This window comes from Apium graveolens, chromosome 3 (genome assembly GCF_009905375.1).
Source record: "Apium graveolens cultivar Ventura chromosome 3, ASM990537v1, whole genome shotgun sequence".
NCBI classification, from domain to species: domain Eukaryota; kingdom Viridiplantae; phylum Streptophyta; class Magnoliopsida; order Apiales; family Apiaceae; genus Apium; species Apium graveolens.
In genome coordinates, this window is record NC_133649.1 from 6,143,155 (window position 1) to 6,156,056 (window position 12,902).

The 12,902-nt window shown below is 36.8% G+C and overlaps 2 protein-coding genes across 2 annotated transcripts; both read right to left on the reverse strand.

Moving 5' to 3' along the window:
• Nucleotides 1–6,752: 6,752 nt before the first annotated feature.
• LOC141713788 (secreted RxLR effector protein 161-like) lies at nt 6,753–7,319 on the reverse strand. Its single transcript, XM_074517363.1, has one exon. The coding sequence runs from the start codon at nt 7,317–7,319 to the stop codon at nt 6,753–6,755; it is 567 nt and encodes a 188-aa protein (XP_074373464.1).
• Nucleotides 7,320–8,883: 1,564 nt separating this feature from the next.
• Nucleotides 8,884–10,233, reverse strand: LOC141713789 (secreted RxLR effector protein 161-like). The gene is made up of 2 exons (XM_074517364.1): nt 10,096–10,233; nt 8,884–9,495 (listed from the first exon to the last, which is right to left on the reverse strand). Exons 1-2 carry the CDS (start codon nt 10,231–10,233, stop codon nt 8,884–8,886), a joined length of 750 nt encoding a protein of 249 aa, XP_074373465.1.
• Between the last annotated feature and the right edge of the window lie 2,669 nt (nt 10,234–12,902).

The window sequence follows — 12,902 nt, forward strand, 5'->3', positions numbered from 1 at the left end:
TGACAATCCATCAATTAATTCTACTTCCTTTTTGTTTTTCTTCCAGGCATTCTCACAGAGTGATTCAATTCCCTGAACCTTGACAATCTGAGCACTAATATCCCTAGATATTTTCCAGGCCTTGATTACATCTTGTTCACGTTCTAATGTTTAGAAAGAATTTCTACTTTCTTAACAGATTCTTCTAGTTCACTCTCAACAGATAAGCATTTGATTTTAATCTTTTCAAGATCAATTACCTTACCCTATAACACAGCATTCCTATCACTTAAAAACAAATTATTCTCTTTAATTCTTGTGTTTTCTTTAGCTAGTGATTTAAGGGAAACATGCAAATGATATAATTCATTGGACATATCATTTACAGCTTCATTGCATTCAGTCTTAGAAAGATGAGAGAGGTCAGTAGTAATTACCTGGTTGCTTGATGAACTAGTTTCATTTTCATCAGAATTAGCCATCACGACTAGGTTGACATATTCCATATCATCATCTTCATTGGCTTCATCCGCTGCCCAGTCATCCTGAGTCAGAAAAGCTCTTTCCTTTTATTTGAGCAAATCGAAATATTTCTTTTTATAATCCACTTGCTCAAATTTCTTCTTATCAAAGGTTGGCTTTCTGCACTCATTTGCAAAGTGTCCACTTATATCACAGTTATAACATTTGAACTTAGATTTGTCCACCATGTTCTTGTTTGACTTAGTGAATTTAGCATTTTTCTTGAATTTCATCTTTGCAAACCTCCTGGACAGAAAAGCCAGATGTTCATCAACATCATCAGAGTCATCTTGACTGGAACTATCTTCAACCTCAGCAACTTGCTCCTTTCCCTTGCTTGATTCTGATTTGCTTGTGCCAATTTTGAGACTTGGCATTGTCTTTTTTTCATTCCTGGCTTCAGTCTTCTCATTGTCAGCTACAAGTGCAACTGATCCGCCTTTTCTCTTACCCTTTTCCAACAGCTCATCTTGCTCCATCTCAAGTTCATAGGTCTTCAAAATTCCATATAATCTTTCAAGTATGAAGTCTTTATAATCTTGAGAATTCCTTAATGAAACAGTCATAGGCTTCCATTCCTTTGGTAGAGACCTCAGAAATTTTAAGTTGGAATCCTTGACTTGGTACACTCTGCCATACAGCTTCAATCCATTCAACAGTTTCTGAAATCTATTGAAGTTATCATTCAGTGATTCTCCTTCTTCAAAATGAAAATATTCATACTGATGAATGAGAAGCTGCATTTTGTTTTCTCTAACTTGTTCAGTACCTTCACAGATAAGTTGCACAGTATCCCAAATTTTCTTAGCAGTTTGGTTGTTAATGACATTATCATACATATCTTGATCTAGGCCATTAAACAGAATGTTCATGCTTTCTTGTCCTTGTGAACTTCTTCAATATCTTCATCAGTCCATTCTGCTTTTGGCTTGGGAATAGACTGTCCAATAGCAACTGTGGTAGTTACAGCTGTGGCCACCTTGTGAGGGATGTGAGGACCATTTTCAATGCAGTTGATGTAGTTTTCATCTTGAGAGAGAAGATGTAGATGCATCTTCACTTTCCAGTGATGATAATTATCTCTTTCCAGGATTGGAATCTTTACACCAATATCTTTCTTACTCATGATGTTAGTAGAATAGATCTTTAAACTCTTTGTAAGTTAAGAGCTTGCTCTGATACCAATTGTTATTCCCAAGGAACTAACAATGAGATTTACAGAAGGGGGTTGAATGTAAATCTCAAAACTTTTTCAAGTTTTGAGCAGTTTCAAAGGCTAAGTGTTTTGATGAACAGTTGTGTGTGAATTGCTTTGGGCAGGTGCAGACAGATATATATTCAAAATACAAATGTAAAGAACACAAAGGCTTTAAAAACTTTGTTGGTGGATTTGTTTTTCCACCAGAGATGTGTATTTCAGAAAATCTGTGATTCAAAAGAATTGATCACAGTTGCGTTCTAGTACAAACTAGATGATTTTCTCTCTATGTTTTTTTAAACAGCTCTGGAAAATTCACCATCTAATTACTAGCTGCAACTTGGTTTATATATCACCAAGTTTACAAGTGAAGACAAAAGTACAAATACAATTAAAAAGATTCTTCACATGTTTCTTCTTCATTTCCCTATCCAATGTGATCTAGGATAATCTGTGAATCTTTGAATACTTCCTTGTTTGCACTAGAATGGAAATGCTGCATTTTCTTGATTCCTCCGAGAGGCTACCACATTCCAATTGTCTCTGTCAACCCGTGTGCCGCTGTCAGCTTATGAATTGTCACTGTCAACTGCTATTAAACTGAGCATCCGTTGAAGCTTTCACCGGTTGATGGCTTTATCCGTTGATGCATTAGCAGTTGAAGCTTTATCTGTTGATGCACTAATCCATTGATGGATGTTATCCGTTGAAACTTTAGAGCATCTGTTGAAGCTTTGTTTCTCATCCGTTGAAGGCCTTTAATTTATCAGTTGATACTACTTCACTTATACAAAATTACAAGGCATGAAATATTTACAATTAGCCCTCCTATTTGCATATCCACTAGTAGTCAACATGACTTATAATTTCCCACAATCATCTAATAATTATAACTTAAATACAGAAACTGAAATGTGCTACTATACTAAACTTATTTCTAAGTAAAGCTACTCCATCAACGGATAGCCAGAATGGTCTTATCCGTTGAGGCTACAAATACTAGATTTCTACTTAAGTATTTTTTTTAACTTATCATCAAACTAATACACATATTCCTAACAAAAGGGCCAAGGCTCAGACACTCAAAGCTGAGTTTGAAGTGTTGAAGATGAAGGACACAAAAAAATTGGATGATTTCTGTATGAGACTTAATGGTGTGGTCACAAATATTAGAGCTTTGGGGGAGGTAATCGCAGAGGAATATATTGTCAAGAAGATGTTAAGAGTTGTCCCAACCAAGTTCCTGCAAATTGCTTCAGCTATTGAGCAATTTGGGAACCTGGAAACCATGTCAGTGGAAGAAGTCGTGGGTTCACTCAAAGCCCATTAGGAGCGCTTACACGGACAAATTGAAAACAGTGAGGGCCAGCAAATGCTGTTGACTGGGGAAGAATGGCATAAAAGGGAAAATGAATGTGGAAAACTCCTACTCACCAGAGAGGAATGGTTAAATAAATCCGGGAAAAATATATCTCCTAGAGGAAGTGATTATCGAATCAAGGATGGTCGTGTAGCACGAGATCGAAGTGAGATAAAGTGTTTTAATTATGGAGCGTATGGGCATTTCGCAATGGAATGTCGAAAACCAAAGAAAATCAGACAACCTCTACAGAGAGGTGAGGTGAACTTGACGCAGTTGTGTGACAGTGAACCTGCATTGTTAATGGCTATGTGTGAAGATGATGCAAATGATATAATTCTACTATCTGAGAACAAAAGTGTGAAGAACATCAAGGAAATGGGGGAACACTTGGTATCTCGACAACGGGGCCAGTAATCATATGACCGGTTGTCGAGAAAAGTTTGAGACACTAGACAGAACTAAAAAAGAAGAAGTGAAATTTGGAGATGGGTCGCTGGTAAAAATTGAGGGCAAAGGCACAGTAAGGATCACTTGCAGAAATGGAGAAATAAGAACTTTGCACGGTGTGTATTTCATTCCTACACTACGCAGCAACATTATTATCTTGGGACAGTTATCTGAGGAAGGAAATAGAGTGGTACTGGACGGTGAAAATTTATGGATATATGGTAGTTGGGGTCGACTATTGATACAAGTAAAGCGATCATCCAACAGACTCTACAAAGTACATATTAATGACATACAACAAATCTGTTTTGTTGTCAAAAGATGAAGAGGAAGCAAAGGAATGGCACAAACGCCTTGGCCATGTAAATTTTAAGGCAATGTAACTTATGTCAATGAATCACATAGCATATGGTTTACCCTCAATTCACAAGACAAGCGAGACTTGCATTGGATGCCTCATGTCAAAACATGCACGTAAGTCATTCCCATCTCAAACTGATTTTTCTGCAAAATTTATATTGGAACTAGTTCATGTAGATCTTCGTGGCCCTATTTCCCCACCCACTCCCGCTGGTAATTATTATTTCATGCTAATTGTTGACGACTTTAGTCGTATGATGTGGGTATATATGCTTAAGATAAAAGATGAAGCCCTGTCATGTTTTAAGAATTTTAAGTTATTAGTCGAGAATGGTAAACAGCAGACCATTCAAGTCTTAAGAACGGATCGTGGAGGCGAGTCTTGCTCGAAAGAGTTCCAAGACTATTGTCAAAAATATGGCATTCTGATACATTTTACAGCGCCCTACACACCACAGAAAAATGGTGTGGTAGAGCATCGTAATCGCATTGTATTCGCCATGGCCAAAAGTCTATTGAAAGAATGAGAGGTGCCTCGAAAATATTGGGTGAAGCAGTAAGACATGTTGTATATGTACTAAATAAACTTCCTACTCGCTCTCTTTCAACCATCACTCCATATGAAGCATGGTTTGGCAGAAAGCCTAGTGTTGAGTATTTAAGAATATTTGGCTGTGTTGCTTATATGAAAGTCCCAGTTGTGCATACTATCAAACTCGATGACAGAAGCAAAAGGGTTATGTATTTTGGGCGAGAACCAGGCACAAAGGCACATAGACTATACGATCCAGTGGCAAACCATATTGAAATCGGCATAGATGTGGTTTTTGATGAGGCCAAGCCCTGGGAATGGGCAGGAAGAAGTATTTCAGACACACGAGGCACAGAAAGTTTGGTCATGGCAGGATATGCTCCTTCTACACTTGAAGACGATGATCGAGTTAGTCAATCCTCAGTCCCCGAATCTCCTACTCCTTCAATCAGCAATGATTCTTCATTCACTAGCTCACCTGCCACATCTCAGTCATCAATGCTCACACCACAGCCATTGAATTCCAGCAGGTTAGTTAGTGACAGAGATACTACTACCAGGATGATTACTTTGAGTGCAAGCAGTGAACAACCCAGAAAGTTTTATTCCTTAACAGATATCTATGATCACACAACTGAAATATAGATTGCAAATGAACTCCTTTTGAAGGGGATTGATGAGCCAGTCTGTTTTAAACAAGCCATTCACGGTGCTGTATGGAAGGAAGCAATGGACGCCGAGATTCAGTCCATTGAGAAAAATCAAACGTGGGAACTTACAAGGCATGTCTGGTAGCAAAGGGTTATGTGCAGCGCCTCGGTGTGGACTATGATAAAGTTTTTGCTCCTGTAACCAGGTTGGAGATAGTTCGAATACTCCTGGCTTTAGCAGCAAAAGGTAATGAGGAGATTCACCACCTTGATGTTAAGTCTGATTTTCTCAACGGTGTGTTACAAGAGGAAGTTTATTTATCACAACCAAAAGGCTATGTACAGAAAGGACATGAACATAAAGTTTACAAGTTATTGAACGCTTTGTATGGTTTACGTCAAGCTCCCAGAGCATGGTATTCTCGTCTTAACCAATTTTTACTAAATTTAGGTTTTACAAAATGTCCATTTGAGCATGCCAATTATGTCAAGCGAACAGGTTTAGATTCTCTAATTATTGGTGTTTATGTCGACGATTTGCTTGTCACTGGCATAAATCTTGCACATATTGTCAAATTCAAGGGGGAGATGAGTCGTGAATTTTACATGTCCGATCTTGGGAAGCTAAGTTATTACCTGGGACTAGAAGTCATTTAGACAAAGCATGTATGGCACAATACAATGTTGTGAAATACCCAATGGAGTATAAGCTACCAATACATGTAGATAAGGAAGGGGAGCCCGTCAATCCAACTCACTACAAGAGTATAGTGGGAGGATTACGATATCTAGTGCACACTCGCCCTGACATTGCTTATGTAGTGGGCATAGTAAGTCGGTACATTGAGAGACCCACTGTGTTGCATATGAACGTTGTTAAATGAATATTTTGATATATAAAGGGAACCCTATAGTACGGGCTGATTTATTCAAAGGAACGTGGTAATTACATTCTTTCTGGTTTTTCCAGACAGTAATTTGGAAGGAAGTGTGGATGACAGGAAGAGCACGAGAGGGATGACTTTTTATCTTGATAAAACTCTGATTACTTGGGTTTCCCAAAAATAATGATGTGTTGCTCTTTCATCTTGTGAAGCAGAATTTATGGCAGCTACGGCTGCAGCTTGTCAAGCTATTTGGTTACAAAGAGTTCTAAGTTATATCATGAATGCTCCCTGTACATCGATAACAGGTCTGTAGTGGACTTGGCACGAAATCCAGTCTTTCATGAAAGAAGTAAACACATTGATCATCGGTATCACTTCATTCATGATTGTGTTGAGAAAGGTTTAATAGTGATTAAACATGTTAAGACTAGCGAGCAGCGAGCGGACATATTAACTAAGGCGTTAGCAGCACAGAAGTTTGAGAAGATGAGAAGCTTACTGGGAGTCAAGAAATTTGGAGATGTTTAGATTAAGGGGGAGTATGTTAGGGATTTATTAATCTAAACATATTTATTATATTAATGTATTTCAAATAATACAATGTGTATGTTAACATTGTAATGCAGACTTAGTCCAGAGTAGTTGCTTATGTTTAGGAGTCTAGTTTGTGTAGTGTGGAGATAAACCTGGTCATGTTCTTCTGGTTTATAGTGATCAGTTATATCGAGTATATATGTATTTTCTATCTTCATCATCTGAATAATAAGTTGCAAGCTTTCCATTTTAGTAAATCATACATCTTTCTATTTTATCTTTAACAGTGATATCGCACGTCGATGTGTTTACTCCGCCCATGAAACACGGGATTCTTCACCAAATCGATAGCAGAACGATTATTAATAAATAGAGTGACAGGCTCAGGACGTATATCCGTAATATGACTCAATAATTTTTGCAGCCACATACTTTGACACATTGCTGCAGTTGCAGCCATAAACTCCGCTTCACATGTTGACAAGGCTACACATCTTTGTTTTTGCGATACCCAAGTAATTAAATTTTCATTTAAGCAAAAAGCCATTCCCCCTGTACTCTTGCGGTCTTCACAACTACCCGCAAAGTTGCTGTCAAAAAATCCTACTAACATATGAAACCTAGAGCCTCTAGAATAAATCAGACCATAGTCGATTGTTCCTTTAATGTAGCGAAGTATATGTTTGACAGCATTCAAGTGTAATAATCTTGGTCGTTCCATAAAACGACTGACCAAACCCACTGCATAAAAATTATCCGGCCTCATGTGTACCAGATACCGTAAGCCACCTATTAAGCTCTTGAACATTGTTGCATCAACAGGTTTACCAGATTCATCCTTGTACATTTGTACTTTTGGCTCTATTGGAAATTTCGAGGCATTACGATTCAACATGCCCGCCTTCTCTAGTAATCATTTGGCATAAGCTGAATCATTTAACTCAATGCTTCCCCTTCACTGCTCAACCTCAATACCAAGATAATAGGATAATTTTCCCATATCAGTCATATCAAACTCTTCTCATCTGTTGTTTAAACTTTATTATGTTGGGAATGTTTGTGCCTGTTGTTGGAACAATCGAATCATGGTGTTGCGTTATATGATATGACAATATTCGAGTTTGAAAAGAGAATTAACATTAATCGCTACGACGCAAGCAATTCTAATCCACAATCTTCTATTGTATTCCTATACTCCCTTGAACGAAGTGTGGCCTTAGATCCTTCAAGGTTGAGCCTCCATGAACCCTAGAATTTGCAAAACCCTTCTCCATGGAGGCATAATGAGTATTTATAGGATACAATAGGGATCAAGGAAAAAAATCAGGTCGGGCTTTCTAATGATATCATGGGCCAATTCCAATGTCATTAATATTAACTAATTCCACTAAAAAATTAATATTGCACTACCCACCTAATTGCGGTAATTTATTTATTTAATTAATTGGGCTCCTTTATTATTTCCTTATTAAATTCCCCATATTTAAAATAGCGCATGTTCATTAATTAAATGAATCACTGATAATTTATTTAATTAATTTCTTTTATCCTTGATCATCCACTCAACCTTTATTTAATTATGCTGGAATAAATCCACCTGCAGGGTTTCACATAATTAAATCTTTTTGAGCTTTCAAGGGAACATTATTAACCTGAATAATACCAGGACATGGATTCCTTCAATAGTCAATATTCACCATGTATATTATTCCATTACCTAAAATACAATAATTTAATTCAAAAGAGTTATCTCATATATAAATTAAAGCATGTAAACAATATACATGTGTCAATCACTATATCCGGATTAAGAACCTAAGCAATAATAATAACATAGAATCTTAATTCACTTTGTTAATCAGTATAAGTGAATAATTCCAAATTTGATCCTGCTCACTATACACAAAGTATATTAGTATTATTTAATAGTCAAGACAGACTAATATAAATAATACTACAGCCGTTCCAGTGGTTTGTCTAACACCACTTACACTGTGAGCCTTTATTATATTATATAAGGAGTTTATCAATTTAATCTTCTGCTATCCCATTTGATAATAGATTGTCTACAATATATAATACACAGATAATGTGAAAATGTGCATTCAAGATTCTAAAATGATTATTATAATAGTATATACTTCAAACGAATAGTTCAATATAAACCCTAACAATCTCCTACTTATACTCAAGCTATTCTTCGAGTATATCAGTCTTTATTACAAGTAATCCACTACCAACTATATAACTATGTGACCAAGTATCTGACTCTTATCGCTTCCACATGCTCCTGCAAAAGCCTTAGATGGAAAGCTCTTCGTGAAAGGATCTGTCCGGTTATCCTTTGATGTTATATCAGCCACAATAATATCTCCTCGCTTAACGAACTGCCGTATGAGGTGATACTTACGCTATATGTGTTTTACTTCCTTATGGGCCCATGGCTCCTTGTTATTTGCCACAGCACCAGTATTATCACAACAAATTATGATCTGCCGTGGAAAATTAGGAACTACAACCAAATCCAGCAGGAAATTTCGGAACCATATAGGCTCTTTGACTGCCTCAGAGGCTGCCACATACTCGGTTTCCATGGTTGAGTCTGTAATGCATTTCTGCTTCACACTCCTCCATATTACGGCTCCACCTCCCAAAGTAAAAACACATCCCGAGGTGGACTTTCTCTTATTCTTATCTGTCTGGAAATCTGAATCGGTATATCCCAGAGGCAACAAATCAGAGGACTTGTAAACTAACATATACTCCTTAGTCCTATGCAGGTACTTGAGTATTATTTTTACTGTACTCCAATATTCATGTCTTGGGTTTGACTGGTATCGGCTAACCATGCCCACGACAAAACAGATATCAGGCCTTGTACATAACATAGCATACATTAGGCTTCCATATGCTGAAACATAAAGAACTCCCTTCATGTTCTCTATCTCCTTAGGTGTCGAAGGGCACTGACTCTTTGATATAGAAACTCCATATCTGAAAGGTAAATTACTCTTCTTGGAGTCCTGCATGTTAAAACGAGCTAATATGTCATCTATGTAGGGCTCCTGATATAAAGCTAACAACATTTTCTTGCGATCCCTTATAATTTAAATCCCAAGGATGTATACTGCTTCACCTAAGTCCTTCATTTCAACTTCTTTGAACAACCATGCATTTATTGAAGTCAACATCTTAACATTATTTCTAATGAGTAAAATGTCATCAACATATAGCACTAGAAAAACCACTGCATTTCCCTCACATCTCTTATACACGCATGCTTTGCTTGGACTTTGATCAAATCCATACGACTGGACTTCCTGACCAAAACGAATGTTCCAATACCTAGAAGTTTGTTTAAGTCCATAAATAGACCTTTTAAGCTTACATACAAGATGCTCTTGGACTTAATTAATGAATCCCTCTGGTTGTTGCATATAGATGGTTTCTTCAAGACTTTCATTAGGGAAAGTTGTCTTGACATCCATTTGCCAAATCTCATAATCGAGATGTGCTGCTATAGAAAAAAGAATACGGATTGATTTAAGCATGACCACTGGAGAAAAGGTTTCCTCATAATCGATACCTTCTTTCTGAGTATACCATTTCACAACAAGTCTTACTTTCCAGGCTTTCACCTTTTTATCTGATCCCCTCTTTTTCTTATAGATCCACTTAAATCCAATAGGTTTAATACATTTGGGTGGTTCCATGAGCTCCCAGACCTGATTAGAATATATTGATTCCATCTCAAATTCCATTGCCTTTTGTCAAAGATCTGCATCTTTGTCTTGCAATGCATCTTCGTATGTCCTGGGATCATCATCATGTTCACCAGAGACCAAGTCCGAAGACTCTCCCAAAAATATGAATCTATCAGGCTGTTGAACAACCCTCCCACTACAAAGAGGTACTAGTGCAGTATTAGTGACAAGTTGTGCATTTTGTTGTGGTTGTTCTACTTGTACTATAGGTTTCTGGGTATTATCAGTCCCTCCCACTAGTTCCTCTAAAACGATACTACTCATGGGTTTGTGATTCATTATATAGTATTGCTCTAAGAATTTAGCATTGGTGCTAACAATAACATCCCGATTCTTCGGACTATAAAATAAATAACCTTTCGTTCCCATGGGGTAGCCTACAAACAACCTTACTTCTGTACGAGATTCTAACTTAGTCGCGTTCTTGTTCAGCAATGTACTGGACAACCCCATATACGAATGTGTCTTAGACTCGGTTTGTCTCCGGTCCACAATTCTAAGGGGGTTAGAAGGTACTAGGTTCAGAAGTTTTGTCAGAAGTTCCGCGAGACCATACAACCTCTTGTTCATGTTGTAATTCAAGCGAAACTCCTCAAAACTCTTGGACAAGCTCATAAGGATAATGTCAATCTGGGTTTTTCCATCAAGTTCAGCACCAAGGATCTCTATCTCATTCAGATGTGATACAATCTTGAGAACATGATCCCTTACAGGCGTTCCTTCAGCCATCTGAGTGTTTATATGAGTCTTCATGGCTACTTGCCTAGCAGCTCTATTTTGATCTCCAAAAAGTTCCTTGAGATTAAAGAGCATAACCGCAGCAGTGGCCATAGACTGATGCTGATGCTGCAAAACACCCGACATTGCTGCCAAAATATAACATCGCGATATCTCATCAGCCTTAATCCACCGCTTATAATACTCTTTCTCATCTTCAGGAGCATCAGCAGCAGGTTGATCTGTCTTGGGTTCATAAGTGCAAAACTTGTACTCCTCAGCAGTCAACACAATGTCCAAATTTTGTTCCCATTCAATATAGTTAGGTCTGGTAAGTTTGTTATCCTTAAGTATGAAGAACAGTGGATTAAAGCCCATTGTATCCTGAGAATTATGCATGAAAAAATATCACATAACACATAAATAAAGAGTGCATTAAATATTAAGACATATTGGTTCCTCTAACAATTTTTAAAATTAATGCACTAATATTTAAACACCATAAGTTTCTGGTACGCCACGTTGTGTGACATGTATACCACCTAAATTTGTTTAAATGTTACCTCGGTCCTATTACTAAATAATACGCCATGTTGGGGTGGTCTATTTTATTTTTCATCGCTAAGTGTATACCATCATCAAATCTTAAATTAATCATAATTATACCAGATGCAACCATTTGATATCTTAAATATGGTTAATTCGCAGGTCTCAAAGAATTCACAACTACCCAATTCGTAGCTAGCTAGAATTTGCCATATTTAATATCAAAAGGGTATCCTATAATTATTCGAAATCTATGAAACTTGGTATGCCACGATAGGTGCATGTATACCTTCCAATATTCGTTATTAATTTAAAAAGTTTATTCTAGCAATTTCTTTAACATTCTAGACACCATAAATTACATGCCACAGGGGGTGACGTATATATAATTTATATTTATCTTTTTGTTAGATTACATACAAACAATAATGGAGACCATAGGATTTAATTTCATATTAATTCCCTCTCCCACTTAGTATTTAGTTTGAGGATTTTAACTAGATGCATCGCCTTATGTCAATTTTTCGCAGTCCATATGTATCATAATAACAATACATCTGACACATAACATAGCAGCATACTATCATGATTAAAGCATAATAAAACAGCCCTATGTCCATGTCGTTCTAGCATGTTAAGAGTTAGTATCACATGACATAACACAAACACGGAACACATAGTAGCAATAATCAAGATAAGTACAAATTATATAAAACATAATAATATACACCCACTATTATGGCCCCGAAAAAAATCTTCAAATTCATCAGTTAAAAATTTCAAAAATCTTCAGGCGCCTGTTTGGCTGCCTAAACAAGCTCAGAATGGTCTGAAAAAATGGGATATGGTTTCCATCTTAGTCTGTAGGTCTCGTTCTGCCAATTCCGAAAAGGTATTACTCGCCCCAATCGGATATTGTATGCAAAATCTCTAGTTAGAACAGTGAAGCGGCAAAGAAAACAACATGCAGCAATGGAAGAACTATGTTTCTCGCATCTTCGTTGATCAAACAATTACATACAACAAATACAACAGAAAAAACTATTCTATTATATCAGATCATAACCTAAATTGAACACAATTCAAATTACAAAATTACAATCAGAATAGAAATATAAATTAAAAACTATCATGATCAACCCTCGTAATTTTAATTTACAACCACGATAAACCACGGGGGATCCAAACATATAATTAAAACTATGGCCATAATGGTGGATAACAACCTGCATCACAGAAAAAGCCTCCCAATATATACAAACAAATATAATTATGACATGGACATCATATCATATAACGCAAAACCTATAACCTAGCTCTTGATGCCAATTGTTGGGATAATCGAATCATGGTGTTGCGTTATATAATATGAAAATATTCGAGTTTGAAAAGAGAATTAACTT